Raw genomic sequence first — 25,202 nt, 5'->3', positions numbered from 1 at the left:
TTAATAGATAGGAATCTAGGCCTTTCTCTCTCTCTTTACCAAATTCTTATTCTCCTTAATAAATGCTTAAAAGTCTAACTCTTGCTAAAGCTTATAATTTATTGGCGACCACTCATTAGATATTTTAGACAGTTTAGCTAGAATTTTAACCCTTAACAGATGGCTGACCACGAAGAGGAAAGCTAACCCTCAGTCTTCTTCTGATCTGCTGGTTGGGTAAGAAATTTCCCCTCCCTCTCCCTTTAACTGCTAAGTACTGGTGTACTGGCTGTGTTTTTCCTTTGAATTTTTTCGAATGGACCTTTTAAACTCCCTAATTATCCTATTTTTGATTTTGGTCTGTTTAACCAGACAAATGGGAGATAAGATCATGTTAATGCTTTGTTTTTGTGGATTTTCTATTTTTCTTTTTATTTTTGTTAAAAGAGCCAGCAACTTACTCACACAAGGAAATATCTCTCCCTCTCCCAACCAAGCTTTTTCAGAGAAACCAGAAGAGATTCCTGCAGCTTTTCCCAGTTCTAACACTAATTGTTGCTTTAATTTTGCATGCCTGGAGGCAATGACCCACCCTCTAGAAGCTTTTAATCCCCTAGCACCTGGAGGCAAGGTGGGGGAAGAGGAATCCAGGCCTGAGTTCAAAATCAAGTGTGATTCAAATTGTGCTGGTCCCTCCCCTCCTCTCCAGACCCCACCCTCTACTCCTCCCATGGCTAAGCCCATTGCTTCCCCTGCCTGGGAAGTCCAGAGATCTAATGCTCATGCGCAACTTTCTCTAACTACATTTGCAGCTTCAGGCTCAGCCCTTCCCCAGCCTGGCTGTGCTTCTGAGACAACTTTAGAAAACCCTTTAAATTCCAGATATGCTCGTTTTGTTCATAATTTTGCTAACCTGCTTTTGTCTTTAATTAGTAATCTTATAAAGCATTTGTATGGTGAAAAGGCTGACAGACAATATAGAGGGGTTAAAGAAGAAAAACTTAAGCCGAATAAGAATGACAATCATCAACATAGTTCAAGACTCCGATTCTTTTGCCATGGAAGGGTATATATTTTGCAGAAATGTAGAAGTAAGCAGCAAGGTATTGATATGAGTATTGGGGATTTTAGATATCGGAATCAAAAGTGTTCTGAATTCACTCAGAGTAATAGTATCAGTTCAGAGGTTACATAGGATTTCTATGCTATTATATGTACATTTTGAAATTAATGGTATAGGTTTATTTTCGTAGAGGTTTTCATGCATTTGAGATTGTGTTTTATACTTAGTTTCTAAAACAAAGAGAATATTTGTAAAAGCTTTTTATAGTCATGTGGTCCAGTTTATATTTTATAATACTCTTATTGATATTAAGTTCATGCTCATTTAGATTTCCTTAGTTTGAATTTCACTGTCTTTTATTGTTCCATGTGTATTTTCTTCTATACATTTATCTAATTTTAAAAAATTGCAAGATGGTTTTGATTTCATAATACAATGTTAATTCTAGGAGTATTGTGCTCCCATGATTGTTTGCCATGGCAAGTGTAAATTGATTCTAGAAGTATTATTTTTGATAAGCATATTCCAAAAAAAAAAAAAAAAGAGGGGAACATTTGTAAAGTTTTCTTTTTTCAAAAAAAAAAAAGTTCTTTGAGATTCTGTTATGCTTTAACTTGTATTTAAATATATTCAGATTTTTCACAAAAGTAATTGTATACTAAGTTTTTTTAAAAAGGGGTATTATTTGAAATTGTTGCATAATTATATATTGTGTTCTGAGTCAAGATGTATTCACATTTTTTGCAATCATTTATTATCCTCAATTTTTAAATACATATGAGACTTGGATTATGGGAACTTATCATTTAAGACATTAATTGCCTTTATTCTGAGTTATCAGATGCCAGTTGGCCAAGATGCCATCCAATCACAAGAGGAATACATGCAAGAGCAGACACTGAACTGTCACATGAGGGGAGACATGCATGAAGTCAAGGTATGGCCGAGGGAACGGCTTTTGACTAATGTTGAGGTTGGATTCTCTTGGTTTAATATTTTATTTTATTTTTCCCCACAATATTGTACAGATGGCTGGAAGTATTGATCCCACCCATCTCACTTCTACACCTGGCTTCTATGCTCCCTCCTATATGCCTGATGCCATGGACATCTCAATCCCATGCATCTGATTAAGTCTGACTCAGTTTCCTCCAATATGTTCGGTGGCATGGACGTATATTCCATCCACCTATTTTAAGCCTGGCATACTGTATGGGCAGTATATATTGCTCAAGTGTGGGAATGCTCATATCCCATCATTTCTCTGTTCTTTTATGGTAACCCCCATAATTATCTCAGGTGTCATGATAAATACAGTGTTGAATTTGGCCTTGACACCTGTTACCAATTATATTAGATTTTCTAATTTCTCATAATGGCATGAGGATAATTAGGCAGATGATGCAAAAAGTGATGAAACAAAGATAAAAATTATTTTTAATAATTAATATCGCAGCAATTGTCTTCTCAATTACCCTCCATAAGGGGGGGACTATAGTAATATTAAATTTTAAAGAATGGTTCAATTTTTGTTTTATTATATGTTTCATGTGTAACAACTAAGATTCTGAATTCCCTTAGACATGTTTTTGAGAACTTTCATTGTTTGATTTGATTATTGACAAAGCTATTTTAAAGTTGTGTTAAGCTCAATTTTGTAGGAAATTTCCTGGCTGATTACCAGCATCCACACATCAACCCCTGAAAAGACTTCCATTCCACGACTACACCTAGAGGACATCTGAGAAAAGACTTTCAGAGACTTTAAATGAACAGTTTTGATTTGTTTTTGTTGTTTTTTTTTTCTCTTTCTGTTATAATATACACCATCTGTAACATGTATTCTCTGCAGAGGCCCTCCCTTTGCAAGACTAATGTCAAAGCGTCAGTTCATGAGGACAAAAAAAAATCGCCCCTCTGGACAAAACTTTCCTCTCTTCCTTTTCTATATTGTTGTTCACATATTATTAGTTAGCAATAGTTATCATATTGTTTTTACTGTTCCGTCAAGGAAACATTTTGTTTCTTGAGGAACAACAGGGGGGACTGTAACGATTGGAATAACGCCACCTGCTGGATACTTACTGTAGAGGAGTTCTGCCCATGAAGGGAAGGTCTTTGAGGGCAAGACCAGGAGTCAGGAAGTGACGCGGGCTAGTGGGAGGAGGAAGGAAGAGACTGGCGCTCAGTCTCGGGCTCTTTCCTGGGGACGCTGGCGGAGAAGGGAGCTAGAAATGCGCTCTCCCTTTAATAGATAGGAATCTAGGCCTTTCTCTCTCTCTTTACCAAATTCTTATTCTCCTTAATAAATGCTTAAAAGTCTAACTCTTGCTAAAGCTTATAATTTATTGGCGACCACTCATTAGATATTTTAGACAGTTTAGCTAGAATTTTAACCCTTAACACTATGTGTCTAGGCACAATAAACATTTGGCAAATGTCCATTGAATTGAATGATAGCAGTGTATGATATTTCTCCAGGCACAAGAGATTTAAAAAATAGTCTTTAAGGTTACAAAACACCATAAAAATTATAACATAATATCTTTTGATGACCTCATAAGCTCCCACAGGTTAGTAAGATCATGTGTTTAGAACTAGAAGAGACTCTAGAGGCCATGTCATCCCTACTCCCCATTTTGCAGATGAGAAAAATGAGGTACAGAAAAGCTGTGTTTGGGTCACACAGCTAGTAAAAGTTTCAATGATCACCTCTATGCCGATGACTTCAGGATCTACTTATCCTACATCACCAAATACCAATTGGACATTTCATATTAGATATGCTGTGGCCATCTCAAACTCAACATGTTCAAAAAAGAATTGAGTATCTACCCCCCTGCCAAATGTGCCTGGAATTATCCATTTTATCTTCATGACACCTCTTCTATACTTCCCATTCCTTTTACTTACATAGCCACAACCCTGGTTCAAGATCTCATCCCTGTCACCTGGACTGCTACAGCCCATAATTGGTCTACCTGTCTCGTATTCTCCCACTGGAATCCATCTTCCATACACCTAATGAAAAGCACAGATCTCACTATGCCATTTTGCAGCTCAATAAACTACACTAGCTTCTGCAGTTTTAAATACAAACACCACTGTTTAGTATTTAAAGCCCTTCATAATCTGGCCCCCTTCACACAAACTATGGTCCAGCCAAGTTGGCCCTCTTGCCAACTTGGTCTTCACACAAGATATGTCATCTGTCCTTTCCCTTCCCTGCTGTGCCTCTGACTGTGAGCTTCAGCACCATCCTCCACCCCCACCTTCAGTTCCTTTTTGTGGGCTATCTTCCCCCATTAGCATATAAGCTTCGTTAAGGGCCAGGACTGTCCTCCTTTTTTTTTTTTTTTTTTGCTTATATTTTATCCTGAGCTAAGCACAGTAGCTGGCACATAGTAAGCACTTAATCAATACTTGTTGCCTTGCATTGTTGACTGTCTCCATGGCTTTTCATAGATGATCCCCTGTCTCCTGTGCCTGGAATATGCTCCCTCTTCAACTATGTCTGACAGAATTTGTAGTTTCCCCTCAAAACTTGGCTCAAAACTCAAATTCTGGGGGCAGCTTGCTGGTACAGCTGATAAAGCACAGGCCCTGGATTCAGGAGGACCTGAGTTCAAATCCGGCCTCAGACACTTTACATTACTAGCTATGTGACCCTGGGCAAGTCACCCTCATTGCCCCACCAAAAAACAAAAAAAGAAAAACAAAAGTCAAATTCTATACAACACTTTTCTCTTTTCTTTTCTTTTTGGTTTTTAAAATATGTTATTATTTCTTATCATAAAAGTATTTTATTATTTTCCAGTTACATGTAGAGATAGTTTTCAATGTTTGTTTTTATAAGATTTCTAGTTTCAAATTTTTCTCCCTCACTCACCTCCCTAAGACAGCAAGCAATCTGACAGAGATTATATATGTATAATCACATTAAACATATTCCTGCATTAGTCATGACACAACACTTTTCTTAACATTCCCTCTAATTCTTAGTGCCTTCCACCTCTCAAAAAAAAACAAACCACCAAACCTTGTATTATTGAAATTGTATAGTTATGTGTGAAATATTTGGGACAAAATTAAATAATTAAGTTTACTGACAAAACAAATGCTACAACTTCTTACATCTTTTAAAAAATGTTAATATGCACTATCTCCTCCTTTATCGTTACTCTCTGATTTTACATGATTTGGCATTTGCATTCATAAAATTTTGTCACAAATTCTTTAGTTCATCTTGAAACTATGCTTTTATCACAAGGCATATTAAGGTACCTTTGACAAGAAGTCCATTTTGTCCCAAGTCTAGACTTGATTATCTTCTATGTTTTTTCATTAAAAAAATTGGGGGGGGGGGGCAATGAGGGTTAAGTGACTTGCCCAGGGTCACACAGCTAGTAAATGTCAAGTGTTTGAAGTCAGATTTTAACTCAGGTCCTCCTGAATCCAGGGCCAGTGTTTTATCCACTGCACCAGGTAGCTGCCCCCAGGTTTTGTCATTTTCAACCAGGCTAGTTCTCAGGCCATTGAAGGATGTTTATATATTTATGGATACATTTCTTAAACTTTCATGACTGTGGCATGAAGCAAGGTCATATTGGGAATTTGTCTAATTGGTTAAATTTTGCTTCTTGCTACGTCATTACATTTACCCCAATTCATCATTCATTCCATAAGGAAAAACTTTCACATCTGCTAAGAGTAAAAAAAAAAAACCTAAAACTTTTTTGGTGCATTTGTTTTTTAGTCTGATGAGGATCCTGAGATTTCAATTTTGCAGTCTTACTTGGGCTTCTTCTGAGAATGGTTTGCAAAGCGTTTTTACACATTTTCTCATCTGATCTTCAAAACAGCCCCTGTAAGTGGGTCCTATTACTATTAGCCCAATTTTATATCTAAGGAAACAAGGTTAAAAGAGGTTCAGTTGCCCAGGATCACATATATGAATGAAGCAACTTTTTTTTTAATTAATAAAGTATTTTATTTTTTCCCGTTACATGTAAAGATAGTTCTCAACTTTTGTTTATACAAGCTTTCCAATTTCAGATTTTTCTCCCTCCCTCCCCTCCCTCCCCCCTCCCCTAGACAGCAGGTAATCTGACGTTGGTTATATACACACACACACACACACAATAACATTAATCCTATTTCTGCATTAGTCATGTTATAAGAGAAAAAATCAGAGCAATAATGAAAAACCTCAAAATAGAAAAAAACAACAGCACCAAAAACAAAAGAAATAGTATGGTTCATTCAGCATCTATACTCCACAGTTCTTTTTTTTTTTTTTCTTGGATTTGGAGATCCTCTTCTATCATGAGCTCCCTGGAACTTTTCTGTACCATTGCATTGGTGAGAAGAATATAGTCCATCACAGTAGATCAACACTCAATGTTGATGATACTGTGTACAATGTTCTTCTGGTTCTGCTCATCTCACTCATCATCAGCTCACATAAGACCCTCCAGGTTTCTCTGAACTCCTCCTGCTCATCATTTCTTATAGCACAATAGTATTCCATTGTATTCATATAACACAACTTGTCCAGCCATTCCCCAATTGATGGGAACCCCCTCAAATGAAGCAACTTTTATCAGTAAAAATTATTTTTTTTAATTACTGAGTACCCCAGACTTGATATTATCTCATCCATGAAAAGCATTTTTGTTTCCTTCATGGCAATTGCTAGCAGCTGACAGTTTCACTGGTCTCACTATTTTTCTGACTTCAACAAATCTACATGGCCTTGGAAAGGAATTTAAGGAACCACGTCCACCTGACAGGACTCACGTGAAGGTCTTTGCTTACGTCCTAAGAACTAATTAGTCCTTAATTAGTTATTTTACAGCAATTATCTCTTGGTTCTTGGCACTGGTTTTTTTTTTTTTTTTTGGTATTTTGAATTGGGTTTTGCTTGGTTTTTGCTTTCTGCCACAATCATAGACTCAGATCAAAATGGTCCTTTGTCCCTCTCACCATTGCTGAGTTTAGCATTTCTCTCATCCATCTTTTTTCTTGTCTATGAAATGATCTGCCATGCTCACTGCCACTGCTTCTAAATACTACTATAACAATCATTGCCATTAATCTTCACAGGTCTCTTCCCACTTTACTTTCCTTCTTGTTTTTTTTTCAGTGCCTTGTTCAATTTCTCATTACTTTCAGCTTTCATGCAAAATAGCTAATCTTCTGTAGACAGCCGTAGCCAGGCTATGAGATGTCTTGTGTTTTCTTGTTCAGTTGTTCAGTCATGTCCGACTCTTTGTGACCCCATGGATTTGTCTGTGGAGTTTTCTTGGCAGAGACACTACAGTGGTTTGTAATTTCCTTCTCCAGTGTGTCCCCATTTTATATATGAGGAACTGAAGCAAATAGGAGTTAAGTGGCTTGCCCAGGGTCACACAACTAGTATCTGAAGCCAGATTTTAACTCAGATCTTCCTGACTCCTGGCCCACTATACCACCAATCTTCACAGAAGTAACTCATCGATCAAAACAGGTGAAGTACAATCATTGGGGTGGTTGGTGTTTAATAGCTTCTTTTTCACTGACCAATTTTTTTTCTTTTTGTTTTTATTTTTGCCAATTACTTTAAATCCAGTTTTACTGTGGTTAATTTTTAAATTACAAATACCTCTAATACAATTCTCAAATAAACATAATACTCTTCCAAAAACAATTCCAGCCACTCATCTCTAAAATGTTGAGAGACAGTGTAGTGAGATAGAGGAAAAGGCTTGAAAACTGGGGCCCATATGCACTGTTTGCATGGACCACTCACTTAATATCTCTTAACCTTAGCTTCTACCCAGGCAAATTATCGATATTTGTGAGGAAAGTGCTTTCCAAACCTTAAATTACTATATAAATGACCATTAGAGCAAGGGATAGGGACTAGACATGTAATTTCATGGGTATAGGTAACTCCTAGATATGGAAATTCCCTCTCCAAATGGAGGTCAACAACGTCAGTGGAATTTATAGTTTTAAAGAGGTGTCTCCATCACTGGAAGACTGTGACTTGCTCAGGGTAAAAAAGCCAATGTGTGTCAGAAGCATGATTTGAACCTGGGCCTTCCTAGCTTTGAGGCTAATTTTCTAAACATTTTGTCACACTGCTTCTTGAATGTAATTAAAATGTAATAATGTAGGACTACATCTGCTTCCCTGTAGTATTAGGTAAAAGGAAGTTAAATGATTTGGACTGAATTCAAATCCATTAAATTCCTATCTTTTCTGAGTCCAGGCTCTGATTGCTTTATTTAACTATCACTTAAAGCAACGAAAAATTAAATCTTGGGAAAAAAAACTAGATGTCAATTAATTAACACAGTAAAAAAAAAAGATTTTATATCTAAATCTGTCCAACATCTTCACATGGAGTCTAAGCAGAGATATTAATTTTCCCTCTTCTACAAGGTCATTTTTGCTTAGCCTTATTTTTTAAAATAGGGGTAGTTTTGAACTACACTGTAGTAGGTAGAATGCCGGGCTTGGCATCCGGGACACCTGTATGTAAATCTCACCTGGGACACTGAACTAGCTGTGGGGATATGGGCTATTCACTTAATCTCTTGTAGTCTTAAGAATGTCTCTAAGAATATAATACATGAGTTGTAATCTTTCCTGGTAGAAGGAGTTCTCACATCAATGCTACTGATGTTTTACAAGTCTACATGTGAATATCCCATTTCATTCCATTAAACACAAAATTCAAGTCCTCCTTGAACTTTCCTATAGCATCTGTCATCTATTCCTTCTTGGAACTCTTTCCTTCCTTAGTTTCAAGGATACCTCTCTCTTGGTTCTCTTTTGATTTTTTCTTACCATTTCTTTAACTCCCTTGCTGCTTCCTTGTCTTCTTTCTAATTCTTTAAAATGGATGTTCCCCCAATGTTCTCCCCTTCACACACATATGCAGATGCAGAAATATTATCACTCTCCACTCTTTCTCCTGTCTCTTTGTCGTCCCTTATTATCTCCCCTCATTCTGTCTCTCTTTCCCTCTGTCTCTGTCTCCTCTTACTCTTTTCTCTCTTCTGTTTCTCTCTCTGTCTCACTCCTCTCTTTATTTCTTTATCTTTTTCTCCCTCCCTACTTTCTTCCCTCTCACTGTTAATATCATTTATTCCCATGGCTTCACCTATCACCTTACATGGATAAATCCCAAATCTATACCTACAGTCCTGCTTTCTCTTCTCCACCTGAATCTCACAATCACCTCAAACTCAGCAGGACCCAAAGCTAGCTTCTCTTTACAAGTAAACCTTACTGCTTGTGACAACACCATGCACTTAACTGCCCATGTTTGAAACCTTGAAATAATCTTACTCTTTTCTATACCCTACCTCATATCAATTACTGTTTTGTCATTTCTATCTCAAAAGATCTGTCTTATCCTACTATCTACTGCCCAAACTCAAAAACAAGACTTCATTAATACCATCTAAACTATTAAAGTTACCTGCTACCTTGTATTCTTGCCTCTATTCTCTCTCTACTTCCAATCACAGCAGCAGCACATTACAGAGCTCTTTAAAGTTTGCAAAGCACTTTATAAATATTTCATTTGATCCTGAAAACAACTCTGGAAGGTAGGTGCTATTATTACCTCCATTTTACAGATGAGAAAACTAAGGCAGAGGTCACATGGCTTGCCCAGGGTCACATAGCTAGTAAGTGAAGCCAAATTTGAACTCGGGTTTTCCTGACTCCAGGTGGCACTATGGTGTCACCTAGTTACTTCTTCTATTAAGAAATTAATCTTTCTTATTATTTAAGTATATGCTTGTCCATCTTATGTTCAAAACAATTTAATAATTTAATTGCTTAATAAGTAAGGTTCAGACCCCTATGTCTGAGATTCAGGGTCCTCCCTAACATGACACCACCCTACCTTTCAACCTTTTTCTCACACAAATCCTATTTACTCTGTTGTTGCTATTGTTCAGTTGTTTTAGCCCAGTCCAACTTTTCATGACCCCATTTGGGTTGGTTTTTTTTTTGGCAGAGATACTGGAGTGGTTGGTCATTTCTTTCTCCAGCTCATTTTATAGATGAGGAAACTGAAGTAAACAGGATCACATAGCTAGTACTTTGGCCACATTTGAACTCAGATCTTCCTGACTCCAGTTCTGGCACTCTATCCACTGTGCCACCTTGCTGCCCCCATTTACTTTATACAAATGGCCAAATTGAAGCACTGTTTCCTGATCACAGGATCATAAGTTTCCAGAAGGAAACTTAGAGGTTCCAACCCCCTTGATCTGCAGGTAGAAAAACTGAGAACTAGAAAAATTAAGTGATTTGTAAGAAGTAAATGGCAGGGCTGAGGTTTCAAACCTAAGTTCTCTAACCCTGTGGGGTACACACTTCTAGTCTATGTCTTCTCAGATCTATGCCTTTAAATGTCTTCTCTTTCCCTCTTCACTTACTCAATCCTCGGGGGTGGCTAGGTGGCGCAGTGGATAAAGCACTGGCCCTGGATTCAGGAGTACCTGAGTTCAAATCCGGCCTCAGACACTTGACACTTACTAGCTGTGTGACCCTGGGCAAGTCACTTAACCCCCATTGCCCCGCAAAACAAAAACAAAAACAAAACTTACTCAATCCCTGCCCATTCTTGAAAGGCAAATGCAAATAATACTTCTGTGATACCTTCCCCCATCTGTCTGTCTGTCTGTCTCCTCCTCCCCACACCCACACACAGTAGAGCGTTTTTTCCCCTCCTACCTTGGACCTCATGTAACACTTTGTTTTACAGCTTTGACACAGTGACCATGTAGTATTTGATATTGTTGCAATATCCTCCTACTAAAATGGCAGCTCAAATTTGAGAGCAGGGGCCCTTTCTTAGCTATGCTTTATGTCTTCCCTAGGACCTAGCCCAATACTCTACAGTTAGTAGGTATGTTAAAAATTCTTGTTAAAATAAGTGTATCCAGATCTATAAATGTGTTAAGGGAAGAATCAAGTGAGAACAGAAGTAGCTCTGTCCTATTACTAGTTATTAGCATATAGATGTTTATAATATATGGACACGAGGACCTAGAGATAACTTCCAGGGCAAATCTGATAGCTTATCTCCAATATGTGAAGGGCTATCCAATGAATGAGAGATTAGTTATATGTTGGTCAGGGAAAAGAAGTGAGATCAAGTTGCATATGTCTCTCCTCCCACCCACCCCAACTCCAATTTAGACTATTAGCTTCTACAGACTTTTTTATCTTTGTATTCCCAGAGTCAAGTACAATGCTTTGCACATAGTAGACACTTATGAATGTATACTGAATCAACAGTTACAGGGAAGAAGATTTTAGCTCAACATAAGGAAAAAATTATTAACTACTACATCTGTCCAAAACTGTAATATGCTTCCTTGAAAAGTAGTCAACTCCTCACCACTGGAAATGTTTAAACAGAGGGTGGATAGTTGTTAGAAATATTGTAAAACTACTGAGTATCTGGGTGGATTTGATGACCTCTGTGGTTCCTTCCAATTGTACTGTCTTTGAGAGTCAGCATTACCTACTAGAATAAGTGCTGTCCTGAATCACAAGACCAGGATTCAAGTCCCAGCTCTGTCACTTATAAGGTACATGATTTTGACTCAATGTGCAAAATGGGAATAACTATATTTGTAGTTATCTACCTTCTACAGGAAGTCTTTCCCCAACACTCTTGTGTTTTCCTTCAGTTTATTATTTACAATTTATTCTGTATATTACTGATTTATAAATAGTTGTTTGCATGTTGTCTCCCCAGTAGAATATGAGCTCCTGAAGGGCAGAGACAAGCTTTTGTCTTTCTTTGTACTCCTAGTCTTAGCAGCGTCTGGTACATAATAGGTGCTTAATAAATGCTTATTGACTGATTTACCTCCCAAAACCCTGGTAAGGAACAAATGAAAAAAAAAATGCACAAAGCACTTTGTAACCATAAAGTACTAAATAAATGTCAGTTATTATATTAATTGGTTCACAGGGACTCTATAGAAGTACTGCAGCTACACAACCCAAAAGATGTTTAAATAATAATCTTAACCCCATAGTAAATAAGCAGCACTCAAGAGAATAAATTCATCTCTCCTATGAAGTCAATTAAATGCCCAGAAAAAGAACCATTTAACTCCCATTATATTTTCTTGAACTAGAGTAAGAATAATAATAATAATAGATGTATAAAACAAAGAACTAAAAAAGGAGAAAATATAATAAAACATGAAGGGAAATACTGGCTATTATTAAATCCAGAAGTCCAGCTTATCTGGTAATTTCTGAACCTTTTACAATAAATCAACTTCTAGTATGCCTTCTATCTTTGTGAATGAAAATAATCATTCAACTCTGATCTGAGTTTACTGAACTTCTAAAACACTGTGACAATCCTATTTACCTAAGATTATAGCTCCTTATGCTTTCCAAATACTGTAAAAAAAAAACAAAAATTTGCACTCAGTCTCAAAACATTATTTGGAAATGATGCAAGGAATATGTGCTAGCAATCTCTTTCAATGACCTACTCAAAGGAGTTTAACTCTGTCTTTTGTAGACAATATAGAATATTTGTTGAATAAATTAATGAGTGGCTCTAGATTAGTTTTCAGCAATGGCTCTAGATGAAATACCAGCATGTAGTTTGCTACACTGAGGTCATGATTTAAATTTGAGACTAATAACATGGGGCAAAAACCCTTGAATTAAGATGTTTACTAATTTGGGAATATAATCGTATGCATACTTTTTGAATTTGCTAATAAAATTAACTTATACTTAGAAACTGAACAAAAGAGCATGATCAATTTCAAAGTTTACAAGCACAGGAGATAAATTATAGGCAGTGAAGACAGTACGACAATAGTGTTACTTGCTAACATTTAAGATTTAGGGGAGACATGATAGCTGTGTTCAAATATGTGAAGGTCTGTCACATGAAAAAGATTAGCATGGACCTACTCAGAATAATTAGCAAGAATGGCTAGAAGTTGTGAATAGGTTACTTTAGGCCTGATGCAAGGGAAAACTTTCTAAACATTAGTTACCATAAAATGGCATGGGTTGCTTTGGGAAGTAGAAGATTCATCTTAACTTCAAACAAAGGGTGGATGATCTTTTGTATACAATGGAGAGAATTTTTTTTCAGGTATAAGTCAGAAAAAACAGCCTTTGAAAGTGCCTCTAATTCTGAAAATATGAGTCTTTGGTTTTCTATACAGAACTGATGGAGAAGATGACTAGAAGTGACAAGAGGCAGCATAATATAATGGGAAAGGCCTTTTGTTTCTAGACTCCCACCTCTCTGAGCTTCATTTTCCCTATCTGTAAAAGGGGGATAAAACTATTTGCAATAACCAGTACATGGGGCTGTGGTGAGAAAGTAACAACATTTCATTAGGAAGCCCAGCCTTGCACACTTCACTCCCAGCTTAACTTGCTCTTTGAACAGTCATGCACCTCTGTGGGTACCTTCTTTTCCCTTCTTTCCCTCCTTCATTCCAATTCTTCTTTATATGTTCTCTTCTACTTTAATGGAAGCTCCTTCAGGATGCTTAGCACAGTTCCTGGCACATAGTAAGTGCTTAAATAACACTTTTTCTAACTACCTACTGTGTAAATTATAAAACATGACACAAAAATGTAAATTTTTACTAAGATGGCTAAAATCACATTTGAGAATTATCTATGACTTTCTTTAAATCGTTAACACAAATGGGATTACAGATTTAGAGGGGGAAGGAAACTCAGATCATCTAATCCAACCCCCTCATTTTGTAGCTGCAGAAAACAAGGTCCAAGGAAGTTAAAAGACTTGCTCAAGGTCACACATACTGAAAGCTGCAAAGAAGAGGTGTTAACCCACATCCTCTATGTTTAAACCAGCACCCTTTCCATCCTATTATATGCCTGCTAATTATGAGCTGGCTTAAACATAAATAGTGCTTTATAGTCAAAAAATGCCTTCACATGATTCTTGGATCTCATTTCCTCCATATAATAACTATGTTAAATAGGTTGTGTGTGTGTGTGTGTGTGTGTGTGTGTATAAATCCCATTTTACAAATGAAGAAATTGAGATAAAAAAGACTTGCCCAAGGTTACAAGGTCAAGTAATAGAGCAAGTATTCCAATCCACATCTTAACCAGCCCCAACAACTTTAGAGCTCTTTCCACTATACTAAACTACCCTACAGGTGTAAAGGGGAAGGGAAGGGAGAAAAGGGATCAGCATGTTGGGGAGGCAAGAAATCTCAGGAGCAAAATAGTAGATTGAAATAATCCTCTGAACTCTTCCAAAAACTCATCTTATGAAGCTGACAGTGGTTCACATAAGCTATTCCATTGTGAGCTAAGCTACACTTTATTAAATAAGTAGCTAGCTTAGGCATGGAAAATTAGGAAATAAAACATTACTTAAAGTAACTGAGTTGATATCATTACTCCAGGGAAGGTGCAGTGAATTTTAATGGGCTAGTAATAATGGTTAACATTAGCTGAAGGGCTCTGCATTAGCCTACAGTTTGATTCCTTAGATGCAAAATAAAATAAATAATAAGGTCTTTATACTATCTATATTTTAAAAGTTGACCATTTTTGCATAAATATATGAATCAAATGTGAAAGCAAATTCTGATTAATCTAAAATTATTGAGGTTTCCAATGCTCTGAATAAATAATAATTATAGAAATGAAAATGGAAGAAATTCTGAGGTCCCACCTAACATCCACCAGATTGGCAAAATGACAAAAAAAAGAAAATGATAAATATTGGAAACACAATAGGAAAATAGGAACACTAACATACTGTTGGTGGACCTGTGAACATGTACAACCATTCTGGAAATTTGTATTTATACACCAAATGTTCCTGAATAGTACAATAAATGCCCTTTGAGTCAACTATACAATTTAAGAGTCCTATGCTCCAAAGTGATCAAAGAGGAAGAGGCTCTATATGTATAAAAATATTTATAGTAGCTCTTTATGAGGTGGCAAAAAATTGGAAACTTAAGGAGATGTCCATCAATTGGGAAAGGGCTAAACAAATTGTAATATATGAATATAATGAAATACTATTGTGCTATATAAAATGTGGATGGATTCTTTCAAGGAGACACAGAAAGACTTGTATGAACTGATGCAGAATGAAGTAAACAGAAATAGAACAATTTATACTATAACAACAATATTATAAAAAATGAACAATTTTGAAGATTTAAGCCAAGACAATTTATATATACAACAACAACAACTATGTGAAGACAAACAACCTTGAAAGCTACAAGAACTTGGATCAATGCAATAACCATCCATGATTGTAAAGGACCAATGATACAGCCTGTTTTCTGTCTCCTGACAAGGAGGTGATGGATTCAGGGTAGAGAATAAGACTTTTTAAAAAATATAATCTACCAGGGAATTTGTTTTGCTTGACTATTAATATTTGTTACAAGAAATTTGCTTTCCTTTTTTAAAGGGTTGGAGGAAAATAGACTTCTTTCAATTAAAAAATAAAATTTAATTTAAAAAAGAATATTGAGCCCTAAGTTTTCATTGTTTGCACCAGTTTAAGGACTAAAGTATGCACTACCTGGCTGAATGTACGGTAACAGAAAACTGAGTACAGGGAGAGAAAAAATTTGCTGAATTGACTGTGTTCTACACTTCTTCCCTAATTTCATTGTGTAATAAATCTGGCCTTAACTCTACCCTGCTATTGTATGTTCCAACAAACATGCTATGATAGCTCTGGCCAAATTGTGTGAGAAACACGGGCTTTAACAAAATTGCAAAGAAGCTATTATTCTTTTTTAAAAACAGAAACAATTACACAAGAAATGTTAAGTGCTATCAATTTTCAGGCATTTTCAAAGGGAAAGAAAAAGGAGAACCTTGCTTCTAATTCTGCCATATTGGTAGTAGCAGAAAATTTCCATCTGAAAGGTATTTGATAATTTGTAAAGTGAGTAGATAATTCTAAGACTACTGAGCAGATAAATACTCACATCACAAAGCCACCAATTTTAGCCCTAAAACTGGAAGACATTTAAGAAATTCAGACTACCACCACATACATTGGAATTGTTCCATAAATGTTAACTGATAATGACAGTAAAGGAAGGATTTTCACATACCCATTACCTCTGCCCATCATCTTTCGATCACAGTGAAGGTGCTGCTAAGGTCTTGGTTTCCCTGCTTTATGCACTTGCTTTTACTCCCCATTGTGAGCAAACTGAAAATAGGAACACTAAGAGATATCTATGGCAGAATTCTACTTCCTTCCCCCAGGTTCTATATACACCTCTCAGAAAAGCCACACTGTGCTAATCACAGACCCAGATGAGGTTCAGGACTTTGGCCAATTACTGGCCCCTCCACCCCCACCACTCATACACTTTGCCAATCCCACGTCAGCAGACCTGAGCTCATGTTTCCCCATGCCTTGGGAAAGCACACTGAACACATGAAAAATCAAGTAAAGCAAGGTAATTAACTCAAAAAAAAAGAAAGAGAACAGTACATTTGTAACCTTGAACATTACAGACTGTTTCCTCTTGGGTCTATCTCTCATACGTAAAGAACACAAAATGATCAGGAAATCAGGTTTTCTCTTTGAATGCAAAGGTGTTTCCACTGTCTCTTCTGTCTTCCTCCAATAACTCAACAGGCTAGACATCCATAAAGCTAAAACAAGACATTACAGAACTCAAGCTATTGCAAAGGAAAATCTACTTTTCACTATAATTCTTGGGGGGTGAAGTGGCTGATATTACAGTCACTGATGGGATTGGGGTGGAGCTACTGTAAAGGTGCTTGAGCCAAGAGGAAGGGGTGTGCCTCCAACTATGAACCACAAGGCCAGATTCCCTGGTTTGAGAATACACCCTGACGAGCCAGAAAAAGGAAAACCCTCCTTCCTTTACCCCACACTCAGCATGTGATGTCTGGTTCAAGTAGAAATCAGTTAAGCTGTAGCTGTCAAATTACTACACTGGCCAGCTATGACATTTCCCATGCCTAAGAGATATAAAAAAGTGTTGAAGCAGTTATTCAAGGCCATGGCTCCAACCCCAGAAAATGACCAGAAGTCCTTACAAACTCTGCTGAAATACAAAGATCTCTCTCTCTCTCTCTCTCTCTCTCTCTCTCTCTCTCTCTCTCTCTCTCTCTCTCTCTCACACACACACACACACACACACACTCTCATTCTCTCTCTCTCCCCCCCTCCCTCCCTTCCCCCCACCCCCACCCCACAACAATTCCTGCATTGGGTATTTCTGATATTCTCCTAAATGTAGAGTAAACCCTCCCTGACTTCCCTCTGTCCACTTTCCAACTACTGATTTGGATAAATATTCTACAGTTTCATAAATGAAAAAAATTATGCACAACCTATTAACATTACTTTAAAGTGGAAACAAGAATAACATAATAGTAATTAGATTGCCAATTAGACTTAATGAACACTAAAATATAATAATAGCTAATAATAACTAAACAATTACATAGTACTTATGATGTTCCAGGCACTGTGCTAAGTACATTACAATAATTATCACATTTGATCCTCATGACAACCCTGGGAGGTTGGTATGATTATTATCCCCATTTTACAGATAAGAAAACTGAAGTGCACAAATGTTAAATAACTTACCCAGAGTCACACAATAATTAAAAGTATTTCCTTGGATATTAGAAAACTACTTTTAGGGGCAGCTAGATGGCGCAGTGGATAGAGCATCGGCCCTGGAGTCAGGAGTACCTGAGTTCAAATCCGTCCTCAGACACTTAACACTTACTAGCTGTGTGACCCTGGGCAAGTCACTTAACCCCAATTGCCTCACTAAAAAAAAAAACACAAAAAGAAAACTACTTTTAGATTAATATCAAAATTATTGCATAAAACAGAATAATAAAATCATAGAATCTTGGAGCTAGAAAGCACTTCAAGGATTATCTAGTCTAACTTCTTTTTAGACTAGGTCACAGAAAAGTTAGGCAACTTGTCTATGGTCATAGTTTTTGTCATTTACCACCTCAAAATACTTTTCTTTATTGGAAAGGGAGCATTCATGTTATCAATCAAAACTCAAATAAGCTATATTGAAAAAAACACTTGACTACAGGTCAATGGTTCAGTTCTAGTCTTGGTTCTATAAGGAGTCTTGTGACCTTAAATTTAATTTCTACTTTACTAAATGATGTCTAAGGTATCTTCAAGGTCTAAAATTCTGTGATTATATAATTTTTAAATGAATTATTATTTTAAAATTAGTACTTTTGAAAAACTTTTGTTGTTTAGTCATGTCTGACTATGACTCCATTTTGGGGTTTTCTTGGCAAAGATCCTGGAGTAGTTTGCTACTTCCCTCTCCAGCTCATTTTACAGATGAGGAACTTTTGCAGGCAGGATTAAGTGACTTGCCCAGAGTGACACAGCTATTAAGTGTCTGAAGTCAGATTTGAACTCAGGAAGATGTCTTCCTGATTCCAAGCCCAGTGTTCTATCTATCAAAACACCTACCTGCCCCTATTGAGAAACTAGAAATGAACAAATATAAAATATAATAAAATGTCTCTTTTTGTGGTTAGGAAGAATTATTACAAATGAAGGAATTTCAAGTTGAGAGAAATAAGGGGCAGCTAGATGGCTCAGTGGATAAGCACCAACCCTGGATTCAGGAGTACCAGAGTTCAAATCTGGCCTCAGACACTTACTAGCTGTGTGACCCTGGGCAAGTCACTTAACCCCAATTGCCTCACCAAAAAAATAAATAAATAAATAAATAAGTTGAGAGAAATATTTAGAATTAAATAGGATACTGCTAGTCCTACTTTAGTATCTACAATAATTAATTACATGTTGTTTTGGGAATTCTTTTTAGTGTGGTAAGAGAGCAAAGGATCTGAAAAGAAAATATAAAGTACTTATCACTTTGTGGAAAAACTCATATATGTTCCTTTTCATAGTGAATAAGTTTCATAGTCAACAATGGCAATAAACTTGAAACATAATGTGCCAAGTACGGGACTTCATTTATTAGCTGAGGAGTAAACAGTTGAGGGGGGGGGGGAGAGAGAATTATGTAATTTAAAATATAAATTTTTTAAAATAAAGGTTTTTAGTCGCTATTTTTAAATGAATTATATACTTACTAATTCAATTCTTGTCAAATACATTTCCTAAGGCTTCCTTGATAAACATTCAACCCTGTCACTTCATGAAGGCTCTATTCTCTGACTCTATCTAGATTTACCCAGAAGACTTATCTTATCTAAACTTATCTAAGAGATCACCCTCTATTAGAAAGTAAAGTACCATAACTCACAGAAGAAAACATGTGAAAACACTGAAAAAATATGAAGTGCTAAATAATGCAGGTTATGTTATTGCTATTAGTTATTTCTAAGATCTATTTTCTTATTAGACCCTAAATTATCAAGAACCCTTAACAAAACTAGTCTCTATTTGAACAGGTTTCACTGGCAGTTTTTATATTTTGTCACTGATTTTAAGAAACACCATTATGATGATAAAATGTACTTCACGAAAACTCATGCCAAAGCACAGCCTCCCAAAAAAAAAATCTAGCACAAAGGAAATTAAAGTTTTCTTCAACTCATTAAATTTCCTATTGTTTATTTTGTTAAACAGCATATGGTATTTTATATACACGTGCAGAAAATGCCTTAAATTTTCTAACACAGAATGGTTACATGAGAGCTATTTTTTCAGCTGATTCACAGTCCCCCGAAGTCTTTCCAAATAACATACCCAGCTAAACTTTTTTATAAGATACTGTATGTAGAAAGTATATATGTAGAAAGAATTTGCCATAAACAGTAAAACTTTTTTTTCTGTCAGAAATTACACACTTAAATTAATGAAAACAATTTCTGGGATGCAGTTATCTGTAACTCATGAAAACAAATAGTTCCCTCAGCAGTATGTCACAATTTTTTTTATCTGTTTCTACAGGCACATGTATTTATTTATAACCCTAGATTAACTTCAAACCTAATTTTACTGCAAGGGTGTGTAGTGATTTTGTTTTAATTACTGAATGGAACTTGAGGTGGCTCAAACTTACTAAGGACAACCTTTACAAGTCTGGAAAATAGAGGGAATAATCCCATGTAATTAATTAATGCTTAGCGGTGCCCTTTGGTGCATTATCTGGTGACTGGTTGTAATTTGAGTCCAGAGAGTGCCACCTGTTTAGAGAAGTACTTACCCAAAAGAGCAGATTAAGGGCATAGAGAAGGCAGCGCAGGCATTTGACGGAATCTTCTCTGGCCATTGTGAGCTCTCCACTGGAGAAACCCCATCCTCTTACCACATCCTCTGCCACCAATCAAGGCAACAGCAATCTGCAATGGGTACAGGACAGGAAGACAGGAAAAAGGAATCAGACCATTGTCTTTTCTTAATTCCACCCACAGACATCCTCTCACTGGCCTCAGAGTAGGATGTCTTCTCTGACCAATGGAACACAGTCACTTCCCCTCATCAACAAAAAGCATTTGCTAAGCACATGGAGTTGAAGGATAACTTGAACTACATAAAAGTCCAAACTGGGTCCAGATTACACCTGCTGAAAAGGGAAAATATTTGCTCTGTTAACAAATGGGTGCAGAGCAGACTATTACCTTGGGACTGTTTTGTTTTGGGTTGCTGTTTTGGTTTTGGTTTTTTTCCCCCCCAGCATGTTTTAATGAGATGCCTTTAAAAACTCATTCAACTCACTTCTCCTTTGGGACTGCCACTTCTTGGAACAATCCTAAAAGCTAGAGACCATAAGTCCCTGACATGTAAAGGGAATTATGGCGAGCAGCTGATGTATGGAAGGGAGTGAATGCCCCTTCTCATTAGGGAAGTTAACATTTCTTTAAATTACTGTTCTCACTCACCCACCTATCACAAAACGTCATGTGTGAAAGTGTCTGGAAAGGGGGAGGGGAGACAAGAGTTAGCTGTAATTCCGCTCTGCGACTTGGGTTTCTTTGAGAGAATGTGAGAAATGATGTTTTCTGCCCTGGAATGATGGATTATAAATGGGGAGGGGAGGCACATAGGAATTAAGTCCAAGGCAGCTGTGCAGACACCAAGTTTCACACACTCAAACTCACACACACATTCTCTCTCTCTCTCTCTCTCTCTCTCTCTCTCTCTCTCTCTCTCTCTCTCTCTCTCTCTCTCTCTCTCCCTCCCTCCCTCCCTCCCCCATACCCTTCTTCCCCACCTCCCCCCCAGTCCCCTGCCCCTGCCCCAATGTTCCTCTGAACACATTACAACAAGCAACAAAGCCAAATCTCCCCAACACTCCCAACCCACCACCAAAAACCCACTTCTAATGCCTACTACTCCAAGGACCTGGGAAGAGGGAAAAGAAAAAAAAGCCCAGTAGGAGGGCAGCACAATCTGGGAGGAAAACGAAATCCCATCTTTAAGTAGTTTAGCTCGCTCTTCCCAAGACTTCCAATACCTCCCCGGGGGCAGGAACTGCAGACTAGCCGGTGGCGGGGATACGGGGAGAGGGGGAGAGGGGGAGGGGGGAGGGGGGGGAGAGAAAGACCCCGTCACTCACCGCGGCTGCTGGGCTCAGTCCCCCACTCCCTCCCTGGGACTGTCGGGGACACACTGCGGGGACTCATCGGGGCAGCAAAGCGCCACGGGGAGCCCTGCAGAGTAGTTTTGGCTAGAGGTCGAGACGCTTCCTCCTCTTCCTTCCCCCCTCCCTAGCCGCCGCCTCGGGGAAAAAGTGCTGGGCAGCAGTTGCTGGAAAGTCTCGGCAGCTCAGCCGCCTCCCAGCGCCGCTGTCCCTCCCCAGCCCTCGCCAACTCTCCGAGTCCGGGACAGACTAGACGACGAGGCAGCCGCTTCAACAGCCGTGGCCAGCTGCACAGTCTGCAGCGCATGCTCCGGGCTAGCTGCTGCTCCTGGTTGGGTCCTAGTGGGCGTTCTTCTAGTTGCCCCCTTCCTGGGAGCAAGTATCTCAAGGACGCACCTTCTCCCACCAGGGGCAGCCCCCAGGAAAAAAAAAAAAAGGTGGTGGTGGCGGGGGGACCCAGAGACTTTGGAAAAATCAGTCTGGTGGGACCCCTTTGGAAAGCTGGTGTTGGGGGACAGAATGAATACTTGTATTGTACCCTAATTTTGTGACAAAGGGATTCTACTTGAGATGGAAGTACAGCCAAATCTGTGCAAAAACATGTTTGTTCATTCCTAAAACTGAATTGTTTTTGTTCTTGATTTTTTTTAAATGAATTTCAAAAGACATATGCTTGGAACAAAGCCAACCCTTCAACTCTTTCACTTAATGGATGTGTAAACTGAGGCCCAGAAGGCCAAATGACTTACTTAAGGTCACATAGGTAGTAAATGTGCATCAATAACATGTATATTAATAAGAACTTGTATTGTTTTATCTTTGTATGTCTCAGACAATTCCTGGCACATAGCAGGAATTAGTAAATGCTTGTTGAATGAATGACTGACGGATTGTCAAAGTCATTAACACCAAGGAGGGGAAATCCATTTTATTCCTTCAAATAAGCAACATCAAAAGTTCCTCCCCCCCAAAAAAAACCCCTCAGTTTCTCACAATAAATTATGATTGGCTCTAAATTTAAGCTGCTACATTTATTTGAAGTTTGTTTGACTGATCTTTGGAAATCTGAATTATTTTAAAACTAGAAGCATAATCTATTAATACACTACTAATACAAGACACTAACTCCAAAACATACTATGCATTGTTTCTTTGTAAACAAGAAATAGTTCGCCCATGTACCCTTCAAAAAAAAAATCATTGTTCCAAATTCTCTCCTTAAATATTTGAAGATTCGATTACTAAGAGGTATTACAGTGGATAGAACACCAGGCCTGGAGTCAGAAAGAACTGAGTTAAAAATCAGGCCTCAAATGTGCTGTGTCATCCTGGGCAAGTAACTTAACCTTGTTTGCCTCAGTTTCCCCATATGTAAAATGAGCTGGAGAAGGAAATGGCAACCCACTCCAGTATTTTTGCCAAGAATACCCCAAATTGGGTCAAAGAAGAGTTGGTCACACCAAATTGACTGAACAACAGATAGTTCTTATAACAAGTTTCTTCCTTTGGGTCTATCTTATTAACTTTCATATTCTTATTAACTTTCCTAAAAAGTCCAATTCTCTGAGGCACAGGTGGAAAGTAAAAATTCTGTAAGCCTTTAGCCCTCTTTGGTATTCTGCCTAATTTCCTTTAAAACAAACAAACAAACAAACAAATAAAAAACACCCACTGGACCTGAAAATCCCTCCAACCTATAATCTCCCTTTCACAGTCGACCTCCTGTAAAATATTCACTTCCCACTAACATTTCAACTCTTTCCAATTAGGAATCCAAACTCAACTAAAACACCTCAGTCCAAAGTTAGTAAATATTTTTTTTTTTTTAGTGAGGCAATTGGGGTTAAGTGACTTGCCCAGGGTCACACAGCTAATAAGTATTAAGTGTCTGAGGCCGGATTTGAACTCAGGTCCTCCTGAATCCAGAGCCCGTGCTCTATCCACTGCGCCATCTAGCTGCCCCAGTAAATATTTCTTAATTGCCAGATCTGATGGCCTTTTTTCATTCTATGCTTCTTGATCTCTGTGCAACACCTGACAGCACTGACCACTCTTTCTTGGTTCTCCTCTTAGCTGTCTGACAACCCTTTCTCAATCTCCTTTGCTGATTCATTATCCATATAATGGCTCTTAAACTGTGACTTTCCAGACTCTAATCTGAGGCCTTTATGTCTCCCTCTGAACTCTGATGACCTCATCAGCTCCTATAGGTTTAATTATCATTTCCCGGAAAAATACTCCTGAGCTCCAGTCCTGAATCTGTAATCACCTATTGGACATTTCAACCTGGACGTCCTCTAGGCATCTCAAACTCAACATATCCAAAGCAGAACTTATTATCTCTCCCCACCAAATCCATCTCTCTTCTTAACTTCCCTATCTCTGTTAAGGATGCCACAATCCTTTTAATGACCCTAGGTTTATAACCTAGATGATTACAACCCTGACCCCTCACTATCCCTTACTTTACACATCCAGTAGATTGTCAAATACTTTTGTGTATACTTCCACACCTCTCACCTCTGTACCCTTCTCTCCACAAATATGGCCACCCCTAACCCCCATTTCAATTCCAAACCACCTTTCCCTGGAATTATTGCAATTGTTGTTGTTGCTGTTCAGACATTTTTCAGTCATGTCTGACTCTTTGTGACCCCATTTGGGGTTTTCTTGGGAAAGATACAGGAGTGGTTTGCCATTTCTTTCTCTAGCACATTTTACAGATGAGGAAACTGAGGCAAACAAGGGTAAGTGACTTATTCAGGGTAGCACAGCTAACAAGTGTATGAAAGACGATATGAACTCATATCTTCCTGATTCCAGGCCCAGTACTCTATCCCTATTACAACAGTCTCCTATTTAAGTCTCCCTGCCAAAGGTCTCTTTTCTCTACAATCCGTCCTCCATATAGCTGCTAAAGTGATTTTTCCGAAAGCACAAGTCTGACAATCTCAGTAACCTTATTTGATAAATTCCAGTGGCTCCTTATTGTCTCAAAAATAAAAAAAATTTCTTTGTTTGGAATTTAAATCCTTTCACAACTGGCTGTCTACCTACCTCTCCAGCCCTAATATTCATTACTCCACTCTCCACAGTCGGTCAACAAATATTTATTAGAAAGTTACCATGTGCTCAAGTTGTCAGTGCTCTAAAATCCAGGGGTACAAAAAAAGGCAAAAATACATTGAGTGCTAAAGGAGTTCACATTCTATTTGGGGAGATAACATGTAAATGACTATAACAGACAGATATGGACTAGATGGAAGGGCATTTGACAGGGAAAGTGCTATCAGTATGGAGAGGTGGGGACAGAGAGAAAAGGGCTCTCTGAGGATGTGAGATTTTAACTGAGGTATGTATAAAGGAAGCCATGGTACTCAAGAGGAGTAGCTGATGAGGGAAAACAGTCCAGAGAGGAGGATGGTCAGGAGACAGGAGGTTCTGGGTGAGAATAAGAAAGTAGCTGGGGCTGAATCGTGACTTTCAAGGACTAAAGTCTAAAACTAGGAAGACTTTCACTAAAGTGAAAGACTGGAAAG

General features: G+C 37.9%; 1 protein-coding gene across 3 annotated transcripts in view; it reads right to left on the bottom strand.

The window, feature by feature from the left end:
- The window catches only part of TSPAN12 (tetraspanin 12), a 108,448-nt gene extending 86,497 nt beyond the window's left edge, over positions 1-21,951 (bottom strand). For 2 of the 3 annotated variants that reach the window (XM_043966623.1, XM_043966622.1), the window contains exon 1: positions 20,287-20,539. Coding sequence is in view for 2 of the 3 variants with exons in the window: in XM_043966622.1 (XP_043822557.1) it covers positions 20,287-20,352 (66 nt within the window). In the remaining variant the exon portion in view is untranslated. Of the gene's footprint in view, positions 1-20,286; positions 20,540-21,639 lie in introns of those variants that run through there. The other variant, XM_043966621.1, reaches the window with a different exon arrangement.
- Between the last annotated feature and the right edge of the window lie 3,251 nt (positions 21,952-25,202).

Source organism: Dromiciops gliroides, chromosome 5 (assembly GCF_019393635.1).
Source record: "Dromiciops gliroides isolate mDroGli1 chromosome 5, mDroGli1.pri, whole genome shotgun sequence".
Classification (NCBI taxonomy): domain Eukaryota; kingdom Metazoa; phylum Chordata; class Mammalia; order Microbiotheria; family Microbiotheriidae; genus Dromiciops; species Dromiciops gliroides.
This window is presented reverse-complemented; position numbering and strand designations above follow the sequence as displayed.